Source organism: Pongo pygmaeus, chromosome 2 (assembly GCF_028885625.2).
Source record: "Pongo pygmaeus isolate AG05252 chromosome 2, NHGRI_mPonPyg2-v2.0_pri, whole genome shotgun sequence".
Lineage (NCBI taxonomy): Eukaryota > Metazoa > Chordata > Mammalia > Primates > Hominidae > Pongo > Pongo pygmaeus.
The window spans coordinates 134,543,518-134,562,314 of record NC_085930.1 but is presented as its reverse complement, the minus strand read 5'-3'; the positions used below and the strand labels follow the sequence as shown (position 1 = coordinate 134,562,314).

The window sequence follows — 18,797 nt, the reverse complement described above, 5'->3', positions numbered from 1 at the left end:
AGCTCAGTCATGTGACCATAATTAGTTGCAAAGATGGCTGGGAAATGTGATTCCAGCTGCAATCCTATTGCTCTGGAGAAAGCAGAAGTGAATTTTGATGGTCAGTTATTTTTTGCCACTGTGTTTTTCATTGTACAACAGAGTTGCATTACAGGACTTTTAGACAGAAGGAAAGGTAGACAAGGAAAGCAAGGGACTGTTTTAAGTATTAGAAGCAATTTTTCCCATCATTTTGACTCAAAGAAAATATGAGGTAAAATGTGAGATAGGTGAGCACCCTCTGCCGTGCTCTCTATTTGTTCTTAGTTTCTTTGCTTCTCCCATGGAGTGGGAATGTTATGATTTGAATGTGATTTTAGTATTTTAAGGAACATAACAATATGACCACTGGATATAAGTCAATCACTTCATCTATTATTTAACTGCAGATACCACAATCTATTTTAACACTGAAGAAAAAGGTGATATATTGGATTTAATGAGAAATGATATGTTATGATATACTTTATGGTGACAAGTTCTTTGGGGCACAATTTTGACTCTACATGAATTATCCTTTACTCATAAACTTCAGAGCCTAATATCAACATAAAAAATTCCCTTGCAAAACAAATAAATGTATGCTATTTCTTCATAGTCCCTAGGGTTTAGCTGTTGCATGTTTTAAACGTATTTCAAGTCTCATGCATCACAGACACCAAGACAGTTCTTCCCAAGTAGTGAGGTCTATAGGTACACAAGGGCAAGTAATTTACATGTTCATTAAAGGTACCACGTAAAAGTAAGAAGAAAAATAGTAAGCAACTTTGGAGGGTGTATTTGATCAGATCAGGTACTATCTTGGGCAACTTTATTAAAATAATACAAATTAATCTTTACTAATCACGGAGAAGTTATTTCGTAACAGATTGAAAATCTGAATTGACCATACACATGAAAAGCCTCATTACAATTTAAATATACAAAGTACATGACCAGTAGCAATCCTTAAACAAATTAAGAGGAAATTATGTTTGAATCTCTTGAATAGCAAGGGAGATATTCTTGCCTGTATTTAAATAAGTATTTAGCATAGCATTAGTACTGACAAGCGTTCAAATGCTAAATAAGAAGGCCCGGCCCGGTGGCTCACGGTTGTAATCCCAGCACTTTGGGAGGCCACGGTGGGCAGATCACGAGGCCGGGAGATCGAGACCATCCTGGCCAACATGGTGAAACCCCGTCTCTACTAAAGTACAAAAAATTAGTCAGGCGTGGTGGCATGCACCTATAGTCCCAGCTGCTTGGGAGGCTGAGGCAGGAGAACTGCTTGAACCTGGAAGGTGGAGGTTGCAGTGAGCCAAGATTGTGCCACTGCACTCCAGCCTGGTGACAGAGCAACACTCTATCTCAAAAAAAAAAGGAAAAAAGAAAATAACATTATCTTGGTAACAGAATTCATCAAAACCACCCCAAGTCAAGCAACATGCTAGTGACAGACAAATATCACATTTGCATTACTCAGTTTTTGGAGCTATGCCTCAGAAAACAATTCCTTGGAATAAAAGTTTAGGCTTATAGTTTGTGGCAGTGTTCAGTCCTGAGTAACCTAAATATTGTAGCACTTTCTGACTCTAACCCCAATAAAGACAATTTGGTTTCATCCATACTGCTAGGAGAAAAAAAAAAAACAGTAAAACTATCTCAGTGTAATAAAAGGTTATTTTGAGGATAAGACCTTTCCTGAGTATATGAGTAGATCATTTCTGACAAATAGCTGTGTTTATGTAAAGTTTTGCTTATTAATCCTTATATCAACAACCTATATCCTGTGAAGAATAAGTACAGAAACACACAGCATTGGTAAGTTTTGAGAGTTATATTTTGCTGCCTCTGGAATATCACTGAGAAACTCTAGATACTATAATTTATTTATATAAACAGATAGAGGAACAACGTCTTTCTTTCCCTCCTGAAATTATATGGAATAAGAATAAACTATGTAAGAACCTAAAAACAAAACTTTAAACATGAAATATGAACAAATAAAAATGACTGGCAACTTCACATTTTTGGAGATTCTGGCTCTAATTGGCGACTCTTTTGATAGTGTATATTTCCAACCCATGAATCTTACCTCCTGAGGCACATTTTCAACCCTAATTCTGACTATAGGCCAGGTGTACTTCGGCACTAACAGGCTCTGTAATTCCTCCTGGCCCACTCAATTCTTGTTATTTCTTATTCAGTTCCTGTGGCTATTTGGATTTTGAATTCTGTTTGTCTTGTTGTTTCTCTTCTTGGCTTTGGTGATCAAGCTACCACAGTGAAATTCTTGGCTCTTAAATACCTAGTGATATTGACTTGACTGGTCATTAGGCTATACCCTCTACTCAAGTAACTCTGGGGGAGTATTAATAAAACGTAAACCCTATTTTGCTTCCCAACTTGCCTTTTGGTTTCAGTGACCTGGATTATAACATAGCTAGAGTGAAGAGCACTCAGTGCCAAGTTTGGCATTATTGCTTGAGCTCATACATTACCGAAATCACATGGGTGTGGCTTGATACTATTGATCTTTTTGTGATTTTACTGTTCACAATTACTAAAAATAGATTGAATTATTGTAACCACAAGTAGAAATAAAATTCTAGCAAAACACAAAAATATGAGCAATTTCTACTGATGGTGTTCATAAAAATAACTATGAAATCATAATATGCTTAAGTGAGAATCTATTTTTCTCTTAATTGAGCATAGTTCTGTTATTTCAAATATAGAACATTTTCTTCTATTTCACTTTTAACAGAACACCTCTTATAACTAAATCATCTTTAAATTTTACTTTTAAAGTCAAATATATTAGTTATGTTTTAAATCTTCTTAAGAGTCCTTAAAAATAGTTTGTGAACACTTCTATTTCTGACCGTGCTGGAAATGTGGAAAAACTAGCATCTGACAAATAAGCCATTGGAACAAAATACAGAGATCATAAATGAATCTGCACATAAATGATCATGAACACCTGATTTATGTCAAAGGTGCCACTGCAATGTTTTGGGGAAATCATGTCTTCAGAAATAGTGCTGGATCAATTGGATATCCATCTGGAAAATGTAAATCTTGACTCTTGCATCACACCATATACAAAATCAATTGTAGTTGGATTGTAGACAAATTATAAAAGTTAAAAAATAAAGCTTTTAGAAGACATCACAGTGGAGTACCTTAATGACCTCAGGGTAGGCAGAAATTACCTGAACGTGACACAATTTATATGAAAATATAGCACAATTCCTGCAAATGAGAAAAAATGCTGGAGGGTGGGGGAGATTTTCCTTAGACAAAAGTTCTGAATTGATACTCACAAAAAAGAGTATATAAATGTGCAAGTAGTTTGTGCTGAATGTTATTAATCATAAGGAAAATGAAAATAACTTCACTACCACAAGAATTGCTAAAAGGGAAAAAAAAGAGAAAAAAATCAGAAATTACCAAGGATTGGAGGAATATACAGAGCAACATGAAATTTCATACACTGCATATAAGAATGTGAATTAGTATTGTCTCTCTATTAAACTCTTTGCCAGTGTCTATTAAACTAGAATATACACATACTTGCTCACCCAGCAATTGGATTAATAGAATCAATGGACATACATACCATACTGATTTAAATGAAATTAATCAATGAGAATCAGGACAATGGTTATATTTTGAAAGTTAATGGCTAGACAGGATCATAAAGGAGGCTTCTGGAGTTCTGGTTCCATTTATATCTCTATCCGTTGTTGGCTACAAAGATGGTTAGCTTTGGGAAATTCTTTAAACTATCCCCTTAAGATTAATGCATTTTACAGTATATATGCTATTCTTGAAATACAACATTTAAAAAAATGTTGAGCAATTTAGTACATAGAAACCTATAGTTTAAATGCTAAATACTATCTTTATATGATTCTAAAAATTAACTAAGTTTCAAAAAAACAATTCATAGATATTACTAAAATAACCTCTTTCCTGAGCTGGAAGGAGGGTAAGAATTATAGTAAATAATGTTTTGGTGGCCGTATACAGACAGACTGTTAAAGTATAACTTTTAGCTCTTCCACTGCCTAGTTAGGTAACCTTCAGCAAGTTAAATGTCTGAGTGTTTAATGTATCATTAAATAGACATATTACCTACTTTAAAGTGACTACATGATGACCGAAATAGTTAATACATAGAAAGTACTTAAACAATTCCTGTCACAAAGTAAAAATTTAATACGTTAGCTGTATTACTTTGATGATGATTATTATTTTGTTGTCACTTTAACACCACTATATTAGGTCTGTAAAGTAACAATGAAAATAATACTATTAATATGTGATGCAGTCTTAGATTAAGTCATTCATTGACCCTGTTCATCAGTTTTGAAGCCTATAGAGTAGTAGTAACAACAGTAGTAATAGTAATAATAATAATAATGACAACACCTACCCAGTGATCCACAACCTAGGGAGGTGGACTCGAGATTCTACACTGTTAGCCCCTCTGCTCTATGGCTTTACAAAAACACCTATCAGTCAGGATGGGCTAGGGTGTGCTACAGTAACAAGCAATCTCAATGTCTCAGTGGGATATAGTGTAAAGTTTTATGTCTCACTCATGCTATGTACAATGGGCAGAGCTTTTGTACAGAGGGCAGAACCTCTCAGGCACCTAGGCTGACAGAAGATCCACATCTTGTCATATGCTTCCATAATTATCAAGGCAAGGAGAAGAAAATGTGAGAAATTATGCCCCAGTCCTCAAAACTTTTGCATAAAAGTGTTCCAGGTTACCCCTGTTCTCACAATTTTGGCCAAAGCAAATCACAGGGATGCACTTAATCTCTTCAGATGGTAAGGAAATATAATCTTTCCAGGAGATAAGGAGCCATAATATTTGGTAAACAGCACTAAAAAGCTACCACAAATGCTAAGAATATTATTTTCCTCAAATGTGAAAATGAACATAATATATATAATTAAAGTGCAAAGAGCTATGTAATTATAAGAGATATTATTTAACCTAAATTTATTTTTGTCTCTATTGAGCATACATGTGGGATTTCATTTGGGGACAAACATCAATTATATTAACACATTTTTTTATTACTCATCTCAGTGTTCGTTAATTTTTTTTTTTTTTTTTTTTGAGACGGGAGTCTCACTCTGTCTCCCAGGCTGGAGTGCAGTGGCACAATCCCAGGGCTCACTGCAGCCTTCACCTCCAAGCGATTCTTCTGCTTCAGCCTCCCAAGTAGCTGGGACTACAGGCGCCCGCCACTACACCCTGATGATTTATGTATTTTTTAATAGAGACGGGGTTTCACCTTGTTGGTCAGGCTGGTGTCAAACTCCTGACCTCATGTGATCCACCCGCCTTGGCCTCTTAAAGAGCTGGGATTACAGGTGTGAGCCAATGCACCCAGCCAAGTGTTCATTAGTTCCAAGCTTTGTAACTTGAATAATTAATATTTACTTCAAATGAAATTAATAACCCCCATTGTTAATTTTTTAATTGCATGATTGAATATTATAGATTAGATAGTTCTTATATTTTCTATTTTTACTTAAACTTGGAAACTTTACCACCTAATAACTACACCTATAAACAGAATAAATGTGTCAAAACTTTATATAATTAAGACTGATTAAATAAGGTTTTTTCAGTATGTTTATGTTTAATCATTAAATTATTTTTATTAAAAATGATTAAATGTTTCCAAAGTTCAATATCTAATTTGGAGTTACACATCACTGAAAAAGTGAATATAGGGAGTCAAAATAGATAGTCTGTACACATGCCAAGGGACATGTTATGTGGAAGTCTTTTGATATGGTAAACTTATATAATAAAATAAAAGCAATGCACAAGACCAATATAACACAAATAATTAGTTGTAGACAATAAGTGGGGAATATTAAAGATCCACTGGTAGTGTGCACTATCTCCTCTGATCTGCAAGCAAGATCACAGATAGTGTGTATGTATCTACAGCTGGAATGATTGCAGATTAATAAAATTATGAAATCCTATGGTTACCAGAAAAAGGCATGCTTCTCTTGGATGCCTTGTTCATCTTTGAGTGCCAGGGGCTCCGCACAAGGCAAAGAACACAAGTCCTCAATAGCAGTATTTTGTGATACTTAAGTATATTGAAAAGCTGAAATGTATAGCTACGCTTTAGCTCTTCCAATAAGAACCCAAGCAGTCTATTAGGACCAATATGTATGAAAAACAATAACATTTGGGACTTTAAGTTGGCAAAAGTTCACTTCAGTATATAGTAATAAAAGGGTTTTTTAACCATGACAATTTAATAAGGCTGCATTACTAGAAGTATTAAAATAATTCTAAACACATTAGAATTATTATTATCCCACCCAATAGGCAAAAAATTTTTTAATTTTATAACATCAAGTGTTAGCAAGGCTGTGGAGTAACAAGAACTCTGAAAACAATGCTGGTGGGAATTGTGCATATTTGCTGCTGTCCCCCTCACTGGCCAGACCACTTCTGGGATGGTAAATTTAATTCCAAGTACCTTACAAGAGTGGTTTTCTTTTTCTTTTCTTTATTGTATTAAAGACTTGAAAATTCCTTTTCAAAATCAAAACTGATGAGGAGTCTTACTATGTAAAATGAATAAAAGCTCAGCCTGAAAATTGGAAAGGCTGGGTGGGTGGAGGTAGAACCCAAATCCTTCCTTTCTTCCATGAGGCTTTTGTGAAAACCATCAAACTAGAGAGTATCATCGGGCCTATGAAGAGGAAACCATATCAGTAAGAGATGGTTGAAAGAAATGAAGATATTCAGCCTGAGAACTGAGAGATGAACTTGACGACTGATCTCAGATATTTATAGAAAGAGCTTTGGGCTGGGAGAGGACAATGTATTCTGTGCTGCTGCTGAGAACAAAACTAGAATAAAGGAAAGGAAGTTATGAGAAAGAAGGCATTTTCTCTGACTTGCGAAAAGTAAGAAAGTGATGGATACTCCACTTATATTGATTTGATCTTTATAAATTATGTGAATGTATTAAACTATATGCACCCCCAAAAGATGTACATTGGTCATGTATCAATAGAAAAAAGAAAATTTTTCTAAAACATGAAAAAATAACTACCTAATGATGGACACAGCCAACTAATGCAACTATGAATAATTGACCCTACAGATACAAAGCAAAAGCCAATACCAGCATCAACTATGCCTCAGTCTACCTGATTGCCCTTTGTCAGCTTCATTTTTTCTCCTAAATGCAGTTGTTTTTAAATGCTGTTTCTCACTGGGCCTACTGCTCTTTCTATTCCATTAATCTTTCACTTCAGGTAAGCAAGAGGGACAATTCTGACAAGATGAGCAAGGGTCAAGTGATATGAAACTCTCATCCACTAATATTGGCAATCAATTGCAGTTATTCTTAGGATTGTTAGTCCCTCAATCCTCTCTTCACTAATCAGCTCTCTATTCATTCGTCTCACACCTTCTAGCTCAAATTTGCTGTGATATCATAATGTGTTTGAAAGAGTGCCTCATAAGCAATGAAAAAAACAGAGTATCTTTAAATATTAGTCGGCAGCTGGTTTAATTAAATATCTCTCCACCCACACTGTACTACATTGATTAATTTTTAAAGAAATGGCTAAATGAAGACATTAATTATTTGTGTGTGGTGCATATGCTTTCATGCACACTATTGTATTTTAATTTACTTTTTAACAAGTAAGCCAATATGATTTTAAAATTATTTCCCATCTGTCATGCATGCTGATAAAGAAACCTACTAATTTATGCCATATTTAACCTCTTTTTTTGTGCTTTCCATTTACATAGTTCTTGAGGAAATCAAACTAGAAAAAATGGATTTAACCTTTCTGCTTTTTAATCCACATAAATAGACACTTAGTGTGGGAGATAAGTGAAATACTCACTTTTGGCTGCCTTAACAGTATGGAAATAGAATATGTACACATTTTTCTCTCGCTTATTTGTCTTTTATTAATCATTCTATGTAAAACTCAAATACAATAAGGCAAACTGATTATTGTGCAAAATAATTAACTGTCATCTGAAGCATTAGATAATTCAATTATATTCTGCTTCTTTTGGGTGGGTATATTATGATTAGTTTTTTGGAAATTCTATAAACCACATAGAGTATGTATGGTAATTCTGTATTACCCTGCTTATTTACTCATTATGATACCAATACCATGTGCCATAAAGGATTGTTTATGCATATATAAGCACATGGAGACATTAAGGTTTCTAGGTGAAAAATCCTTTTGAGTTAATTTGTTATGGATTTTGAAATTTCTTAAAAATTTAAACTGTGTGTATATGTGTGTGTTTTGTACTTATGGACAATTGGGCAAATTGCTCATTAATGATATTAAGAAAATTACATATAAAACTGTAGATATTAATGAATGCACTTCTATGTATTTTTCAATGTAAAGCTGAAAAACATGCTTCTAGACTCTGAAAAATGAAAGTTATACTGCTGCTTTTCAGATGGGTTATGGATTGTCTGAATATTACATATTCTTATTGTAATATTTAAATAAATTGCTGATTTAATTAGCCAAAAATACAAAAATCTTAAAGAGAGTGAGACAGCTACAGGGGGAGGAGCAGCTACATTCAGTGTTTGTGAAGCTCCACTCTGTTTCTATGATTCTGTGATGAGGGACACCAGATCTAGAAAGCTCTTTTCTTCCTCATCACAATCTTTTTATTCTGTGCTTCCTTCACTTTCAAAGAAGAACTTGTACTTGCCATCTCTACAGTTCTCTTAAATGGAAGGAAATATTTATAAACATTGAGTTATCCTGGTTCGTGAACACCACGACCACATCCTCACCACTGGATAGAAAACAGAGTGACTTCTCTGTTATCCCTGAACAAAAGCTTAGCCCTTGTACTTCCAGAATCAGAGACAGTTCATCTCACCACATTTAATTCTGTGACCCTAATTTAATATTATTTTACCTGGGTAGTGCTGATGCTGAATTTGATCGAAGGACTACAATCAGAAATGCATTTCCTTGCACTGATCTATTGTTATTTCCTCTAAAATATATTTAGAAGTGCAATAATCATTTAGATAATGGAAAGAAAATGGGACTGAATGTCAGAAAACATCCTCCGTCTCTGTTGCTTACTATCTGTATGACTTGAAACACTTTACTTAAATCTCCTGTGTCATTGTTAAAATGCAAGTGATAGTAGTACACCTGAGAGGATGGCATGGGAAATATTCAAATCAATGAATGTGAAAAAGTGTTTCTTAAATATACCAGAACTATGTCTGTTCTTATAAGTATGACAAAAGTAGTTGTTCGCTTTGAAATCAGTTACTGAAAAAATCATATTGATTGGATAAACATACAGTCTTTGCAAGTGTACCATACACTTTATAAGTGTATCATAGACCTAGAAATCTTAGAAAATAATATATATCTAGGTTTTTCCCCTGAAAATAAACCAAAAAATTTTCAAGTATTTCAAAAATAGATTTGTATAGATATTTTAAAATCTTTTATTCTTTTACTATTATCTCTTTGTGTATAAGTCTTATAATTACTTCTTTTTAAACCTAAATTTAGCATATTTATTTTCATTCCGTTAACTCAATTGAATAATATATTGTTTTTTAAAAAGCTCTTTAAACGAATACTCTCTAATGACTTATCTAAGAAAATACCTGTTGTTTTTTTTTCAGAAGTCTGAACCACTATTTTGTTCTTTAGTCAACCACGTAACTAACCACATAGCTTTAAAAATGTTGCTGTATCAATCAACCATAGATCATTCACTTCATTCATTCTTCCATTCATGGGAGTGCTGCTGGGATGTATATGGATGATGGTAATGAGTTTTCCATGAAAACTGTGGTAGATCCCATGGCCACTTATTCAAGGAATTTATCCCCTTTAATTTTATAAAGAACTTATGGGCTTACCTTAGCCTATATTGCGGAAACCAAACATCACTAATGAACTTAGTAAACAACTCTGGGTTTTCTTATTCATGAGAATTTAAATGCTTCACCTGTGCTTCCTTTTAGAAAACATGAAGTTGAAATCTTCGCTTTATTTCAAAGTGGGTGGTCTGAGGTACTAAATTGCATTGCTAATGCAGAAGTACATGAGCCTAGAAAAATAAAGAGGAAGAATGAACGTTCACATGCTACTCTTACAGTCTGATGGCATTACATTGACCTGTCTCCCTCACGGTGGCCATGCTTCCATGGTCCATCTTTGTCACAATAGCGTTTTAACTGTGCAGTGGAATTCACCTGGGATTGTTCTTATCCTGTGTGAGTGCTTTATTAATTAGCTTCATTCTTTCATATTCTCAATATTAACAATAAAATTACCTAGATATTTTTATTTTTTGACAAAAATATCACTTTTAATAATTCAGTTTTTAAAAGTTATATCATTCACAATAGACTAGAACAACGATTGTTTTCTTTTTGGGTCACCCAGAACTTGCCTCCAGATCTGTGATAAGAGTGGTCTCTGTGAAGGTACCAAGACTCAAAGTCCTGAACTGGAATTCAGGAGACTTGGATTTGGGTCTTGCTCTTTCACTAACTTGTTGGAAGATGTAATCCTGTGCTTCAGTTTTATCAGATGTATCACCCAGGGCAAGTCACTTGACCTCTTTTATGCCTCAATTTCCTCATCTGTAAATGGAGATAATAGAAATGACTACCTCTTAGCATTGTTGTAAGGCATCAATGAGATTATGATGATAAAGGACTTAGAACTGTACTGGGCTCATACGAAGAACCTGTGTGTTATCTACAATAATACTAATCTTCCTTGTTATAACTCCTGTGTTTTTCACTTCACAAGGCTATACTGAGAATCAAATGACATAATAAGTATTGTATTAATTTTTATTGCTGCATAGCAAACTTATCAACTTAAAACAACATCCATTTACTATCTCACAATTGCTATATGTCAGAAGTCCAGGGATGGCTTAGTTGGATCCTCCGATCAGGAATTCAAAAGGCAGACATCAAAGTGTCAGCTGAGTTGTGTTCCTTTCTCCTGCTCAGGGTCTTCTTTCAAGCTCATAGGGCTGTTGGAAGCTCATAGGGATGTCATTTGATCAGCACTCAGGAGGACCTCATATATTGTAAAACGTTCGATAATATATAACTAAATAATGATGCAGGGAAAGATTGAAAACAATTACATCTTTCATTAAAATAGAATTTAACCCAGAAATTCACACAAGAAACTACCAGTACTTCGTTAATAGGAGTGCCTTCAGGGCAGGGCTGAATTCCATATCGACACAGAGATTAGTAAAACTTTTATACATGGAAATAAGTAATATTGTATAAAATAAGGAATATAGACTTCAGATTATATTTAGTGGGTTTTTTGTTTTTGTTTTTGAAACAGGGTCTCACTCTGTTGCCCAGGCTGGAGTGCATGGTGCAATCATGGCTCACTGAAGCCTCAACTTCCTGGGCTCAAGTGATTCTTCCACCTCAGTCTCTGGAGTAACTGGGACTACAGACATGTGCCAGTATGCCCAGCTAATTTTTTTGAATTTTAATAGAGATGAGTTCTCGTTTTGTTGCCCAGGCTCATCTTGAACTTTTGAGCTCGGGCAATTCTCTTGCTTCGTCCTCCCAAAGCGCTGGGATTATAGGCATGAGCCACCATGCCTGGCTTGTATCTGTATTAAAACTTGACTCTGCCACTCTTGGCAATATGATCTTGGATGAATTACTTTTTCTTCCTGGGACTTGATTTCTGATTCTTTAATTAGAGTAACACTGTCTACTTCAGGAGATGTACTGAGGATTAAGTGAAATATCCTGTGTGAACACTTAGTAAGTAATGACTATTGTTGCTATTGCTACGATTATTTATTTTAATAATCTTAACATGTGGCTTCATGTCTGGAACATTATGTGCTCAGAAAATATTACTTTCACCCTTCTTCAGTATCTGTTTAGTTGAACTGGATCTGTAGAGGAGAATATTTTGGATATTATCAATCTGAACTAGGCTAAGTGGTTGCCATTTGCCTAATTTTATTTAATTTTCTACAATTTTCTTCCTCCCTTCCTTCCTGCTTGTTTGCCTGCCTGTCTCCCTTCCTTTCTTCTTTCTTTCATTGTCTTTCCTACCTTCTTTACTCTTCTCTGTCTCTTCCTTTTATTTCTCAACCTTTTTTTTTCCCAAGCAGATATTATTTTAAATTTCCGAACAACTTATGTCAGCAAGTCTGGCCAAGTTATCTTTGAAGCAAGATCAATTTGCATCCACTATGTCACAACCTGGTTCATCATTGATTTAATCGCTGCCCTGCCTTTTGATCTCCTGTATGCTTTCAACGTCACAGTGGTGAGTAAAGAGCTCCCCGCCACATGGCCTTTAAGGTTGATTTATTTTTCCCATGTTTAGGTTTTAAATGGTTGTGGCGATTTATGCTTCCAGGGTTTTGTGCCTTCTTCAATAAAGATGCCCTGATGCCCAGTGATATGCAGGCCAGATTCTTCAGTTGATGAAGTTACTTCCTTTTGACATTCATATTACCTGTTCATGCTTTTTTAAATACCCAGAGCCAGGAAACACAGAAATGCTGAATTTATCATAAATACTGACCCACTAAACAAATTCTTTAATAAGGAAATCATTTGTAGGAATTTAAGCATCACTTTATATTACCTAGGCAGATACATGTGTCAAGAATTTGCTAGAGAGTTTGAAGATTTTTTTTTCTGCTTTTATGACCCTTAACTCTCTATTTCTTTAGTATTTTGTTATTCATTGGCAAAACAAACTGAAGACTGATCGAGATAGAGAGGATATTGAATTTAAATGAGGAAATTCAACCACTTCTTAGAAGTCCTTGTAAAACTGTTGGATGTAGCAAAAATCTAAGTGATATGACTAATGTAAAACTTGAGAGTTCTCTTGAATTTGCATGAATCTTGGTACCTTCTTTTTCTTGCTCTAAATCCCTTACCCTCATGTAGCCTCCCAGGACAGAAAGCATATCACTTGTAGTAGTAGCCATTTTTATAATTTAATGATTGGTATTCTTAAAAGTATTAAATGCTCCCTTATAAAGAAAGTTTTAGGAAGGCCCTTTGTGAAGCAGTAATGCAATTTTCTGCTAGAGTAACCAATTATGGCATGTAAAAATTTATTAAACATTAGTTCAAATTAAGCAGATATTCTAGTCAATTGACAGTGTTTTATAGAAATCATATACTCTTTCAAAAATTTAAAGGCATAGTTTTAAATATAAAACACAACAATCACAGTTTCAAATACAATTATTATTAACTTCAGAACAAATATAGAATTGTGATCCTGACTTGTTAGTGCAGACTTGTGCATTTGTTAATTGCCTGTACAATAGTTTCTTTTTATTCTTTTTCTTTTTAAGTTGGGAGGTTGATAGTGCCAACATCTTTAAAACATTTATGACTCAACTGAAAGGAAAGCTCCCAGGAAAAATCTAGTATATATCAATCACTGCTACATTGAATTGTTATCTAGGCTTTCTACAGTGCTTTTTAAGATTGAATTTGACTAGATAAATGTACCATCATGAAACCATAATGACTTAAAACCATGTTTTTGCAAGACTGCAGAATAAGTATATAATTCACAAAAGGTTAAAAAAATTTCCAAATAACCCTGGAAAATTGTTTTAAATTGTTCTAAATTGTTCATTAATTATTTAATACAATTCCATTTTAAATTAATTTGCTGCTTTGCTACTAAAAACGAATATATTTTTTATGTTCCATTTGTATTTGAGTACTGAGCAAATAAGATATTTTAAATATGTATATATAATATATAATTATATTATAGGTATATATAACATACATTTTTATATCATTAGCATTCTCATTCCCCAAAATTAACATGGATGAAGAAATGTCTTAAAGTCTAATTCTCATGTTTGATGAATTTTAAATATTTATATACTTTCACTACACTCCTGCTCTCTTTTCATCAATCATATGTAATCTAACACAAATGCTTTATAAATAATACAAGGTATAGGGCAACATCTGTGTCAAAAAAGAAAAGAAAAGGGGGAAGGAAGAAATCTGTTACCAGTGATACTTGTTCTGCTTTGCACAGGAGTGAGCATATGAGCATTTAAAAAGCTGGCACCTAAATTCGTTATCCCTCTTAAACAAGTTAGTCAGGACCAAATATTCTATAATATTTGAACAGAAAAGCTTGTTGAAGGTATTATGTTTTCTTCTCAGGAAAACATAAGTTATGGGGAATAACTTATGAGTTATGCTCTTTTACAACAAAGACTTAGAAAAAGAAACAAATAAATAACCAAAGATGTTTGTCTCCCAAATCTAAAATATGTCCAGTGAATGCATCTCCATAGGTGACATTCAGAACTGCCTAAGCTTTGGCTTTGGCTCTGCTCACAATTGCTCATGACAGTTCTTTTGAGTATGGATCACATGCTTTTTAAAAACTAGTATGTATATCACTGTAGAAGGCACTTATAAGAGATACAATTATGAATAAGACATAGGAGTGTTGACAGAGTAGAAAGGGCAGAAGTATGAATCCAAGTTCTATCATTTACCATCTGAGTAACTTACTCTGGGAAGTTAACATTAAAATATCCATAAAATGGGCACAAGAGAATTCCTACAGAGTTTTTGACCAGACTGAAAATGCAACATATCTATACAATGCTTTGCTAAATGTCTAAAACCTAGGAAGACCTCACAACATGTTAGTTAGCCTCCTCTCTCTCTCTTTCTCCCTTCTGGGTGATAGCTAGGAGGTGGCCATATCCATTTGGTAAAAGGGGAAACTCCCATTTTCTAGGGGGGTTTGATGAATGCACCTGTCTATGAGTAGCTTAGAATTCTCATCAGTGACAGATTTGAAACAGCATCCAAACAGTCAAAAGAATCCTCTCCCTTTTTCAGATACATATTTCCATCTAAGTCAAATATGCTTCTTTCTCCTGTCATTCTTCAAGAGAAAACATTAAAACTTTAGCAAGAAGCTATTACTCTGATGGGAGCAAACATAATTTCTTTAATGCCAGTTTTTATTGACTTAAGAATGAACATAGAACTATCTGGGTCATCTGGACACCTAGGTTCATGTTCCTAATATTTGCAGATGACTGTTGTTCTCATGTACAAGCAGCTCTACATTCTTTGCTCAAACATCCCCTTTCTGGTCAGAGAAAATGGGGAGACTGTATCAAAATTATGTGTGCAGATGCCCTCCTCCATTTGGGACTTCCGTTCCAGTTTTCATTTCACTTACAAAATTGTCACCTAACCATCAAATTCATCTACCTTCCATCCCCAGTAATATCTTTAAATAATAGAATAGAGATTACAAATCTTGGCATCTGACCATCTAGCTAACCACCAGCTTGAGAAATGATAGATGAGAACTTAGCTATAAAGGAGAAGAAAGTAAAACTTGACACAGGAGAATGACAAAAAGAAATAAAAGCGCACAGCTAGCTGTCAAGTTCTTCAAGCGCCCTTAAGAGTTTACTGTATTTGATACAGAATAATTCACAAGATTACAACTGAATATAATTTTGTTGGCTATCAATTTCTAGGCTGAGCTTGGAGTGTTTGCATCTTAACTTGATAATTTATTCATTCAGTCATCTAATAAATATTTATTGAGCATTTTCTATGTGTCAGGTACTGTTCTAGGTATGTTTTTCTTAGAGATAAGAGAATATGGCTAGCAGAGGAAAGAATTAGAAGTCAACTGACTTTAGATAAATACAAAAGCAAACTCCCAATGCTGACCTTGTGTCTGATTCAGTTTTGTAAAGGAAAGAGTGAGGTTTGTTAAAGCCATAAAGTTACTCCTTCTCTACTTATGCTTTCCCTAAAGAAATTAAAGGTGACATCAAGAAGTTTGTCAAACTGCATTTCCATATGATTTAATGTTTTATTTGTTGTTTCTATTTTAGAATGTTCTTTGAAGGTATGAAAAGAAGGTGTGTTATGTGCACCCCTTATTAATGGTGATATTGACTATTCTGGTCCACACCAATGATACACATTTTTCAATTGGACCCTGAAGTCAATAAAATAACCCCTCAGCTACAAGTCTACTGCTATAGTGGATGCAAAGGGACTAGGAGACTCTTCAGAAATTCTTGTCCATTTCATTTTAATTCCCTAAGCATGTCTGAGAGAGCACTGAGAGAGAGAAAGAGAGAGAGAGCGAGCGAGCTTCAGGCAAATGTTTCCTCTGTCCATTGATAATGTTGGAAGTATAGTACATGAGGCAGAAGATGCTACTGGTACTTGTGGGCAGAACTTACTCAAGTTTTATGGGTCTACCTCTTTTAAAAAATAATCTCTAAGGTATTTTTATTATCACTTTCTATGCCTTTACTTCAATTTGTCTGAATTATTATTATAAAGCAATTTCGTTACACAGGGAAGGGAATGTAGGGTTGAAAGAAAATAAGTGTAGGGGATTCGAGATATGTACAATTCTGATACCATAATGTGTTTCAGTTGTGTATCAGAATGTAAACTATAGTATGAAATCAGACAGGAAGTGAAAAAAAGATAACCCCTAATTAAGAAAGGTATTTACTCAAATAAATTAAATTATCCTTCCTATCCTATCCTTTAATCCAGCCTCTTTAATTCTATCACTTTCTGATATAATATGTCAAGAACAAAGACAATTCATAAAAATAATAATATTAAAATAATTATACTTCATTTCCAGAATTTTTAGAATGACTCCAAGTTAATGTTGTGGTATGAATTTAACACATGCACCAAGTTGTGCTGCTCTGTCTCCTACCACAGGTGTCTCTTGTGCATCTTCTAAAGACAGTGCGCCTCTTGCGTCTTTTGCGTCTGCTGCAGAAGTTAGACCGCTATTCCCAACACAGTACTATCGTCCTGACTCTGCTGATGTCCATGTTTGCACTCCTTGCACACTGGATGGCATGTATCTGGTACGTCATTGGAAAAATGGAGAGGGAAGACAACAGCCTTCTGAAGTGGGAAGTTGGTAAGGGCTTACATTTGTCACATTTTCCATTTTTAAATTAAAAAAAAAAGAGTATCAAGAACTTGGAGGAAGTGAAAGATAAGTCTATAAATATATTTATTCTTACTATCAATTTGTCTAATTAATTTCTATTTTTGAATCCATGATACAAGTAATTTATTTCAATAAGGTTTTCTGGAACAACCTTACATTTTTTTCAAAAATTAATGGGTTAAACTGATAAATTTTATATATAATCAAAATGACCAGTTTGGCTGTAGAAGTGTTTAGATAAATAATGTTCAATCTTATCTTGAAATGTTCCGATGCAGGGCTAGTAATAGTAAATCACTGGGAAACTGGCCTATGGCCTATCACTACAATATCTTAACTAATAAGAAAATGATCACTTATATTTGAGGTGGCATATTAATAGAAAAGATATCCTACCATCCTTCCCTTTAAAAAGAAAGAGAGTGTGAGAGTGAAAGTAAACAAAATAACACATTCTCTACATTTAGCACACTTTGAGAATTTGTGATGGTAGAACGGACTGGATATTTACAAACATAATTTATAGTTTTGAGTCCCCATAATACATAGGAGTTTAAGGGAGATTTTTTGAATGTTACATAATCTGCATAAATGAATCTGAAACACTATGCACATGAACACATTTTTAAACTTATGTCAACCACAGTAAATTTATAGAAAATGAAAATTCTCAAAACTATAACTCTTTATCCCAAAATATCTGCATTTTTCTCACAGTCATACCCTTTAGAGAATTGTCGCAGTACCTGATGTAGAATTTTTTTTTAATTAATCTGACATTTAATCAAAAGAATCTGCTTCTTAGTTGGCTAGAAACTCCTTCGCTTATCTTCTCTACCAAAAATCAATCTTGAACTTTTGGAAGAAGCTCAGACCTTTGCATAGGAGACTGCCAAGAAAGAAAAATGCCCAGACTTTTCATACCAGCACTTAATGGCTGGACATATTTGGAACATCCCTGTGTTGGCCCTCATAAATGGCAATCTCTCAGCATAGGACATATACAAAGCCTTCAAAGGCAGCACTGGAGGAAGAGCTGGAGACCTTAGGAAAGCAGGTGGAGGGGAATAAGCTCCTCTCCAAGTTCTTAAAAATACCTCTTCACATCCCAATTTTATTTCTGAGCTACACAAAACAACTGATGTGTTCTTATAATGTGTTCTTAGAATGTTTTTCTTATCTTCTTTATCAAAGCACTTTTTAAATGTCTTGCTGTGAGTCCTCAATTCTAGGAAACAAAGAAAATGGGGAAATTACCAAGTGAAAGCAAACATATCTTAGATAAAAATAAGATCCAATAAGAAAGAGAAGGAGAAAGAGAGAGAGAAGAGTTGGTTAAAAGGAGGATCAGGGTCTGAATTGTATGTGGATTAAAACATTTTCCATCTTTCAATATTGTTTTCTTCTCTATAACTTTGTCTTGAAGGCTTCCTCATCACATCATATGTCATCATCCTAATGGTGTTCAGTAAATTACAGCATTAGATCTCTGCCCTTTGTTTTGAATTCATATTAAAATTCTGACTTGTGGTCAGCACCCGATTCCTTTTTAGACCTGACCTAATTTTCCTCAGGCCCCAGACCTATACACTCATATTAATTTGTAAGTCTCGTCTAGTCTCAGAGTCTCCAGATGGGGAAATTTAGCTTATTCACACTCTCAAATTTAGTTATATGAACAAAGCCTTTTGTTTCAT

At 34.3% G+C, this 18,797-nt stretch overlaps 1 protein-coding gene across 1 annotated transcript in view; it reads left to right on the top strand.

The window, feature by feature from the left end:
• KCNH8 (potassium voltage-gated channel subfamily H member 8) overlaps positions 1-18,797 on the top strand; it is a 394,745-nt gene that overhangs the window by 234,059 nt on the left and 141,889 nt on the right. The window contains exons 6-7 of the mRNA XM_054483001.1: positions 12,236-12,393; positions 16,860-17,067. Coding sequence (XP_054338976.1) covers positions 12,236-12,393; positions 16,860-17,067 — 366 coding nt within the window. The remainder of the gene's footprint in view (positions 1-12,235; positions 12,394-16,859; positions 17,068-18,797) is intronic.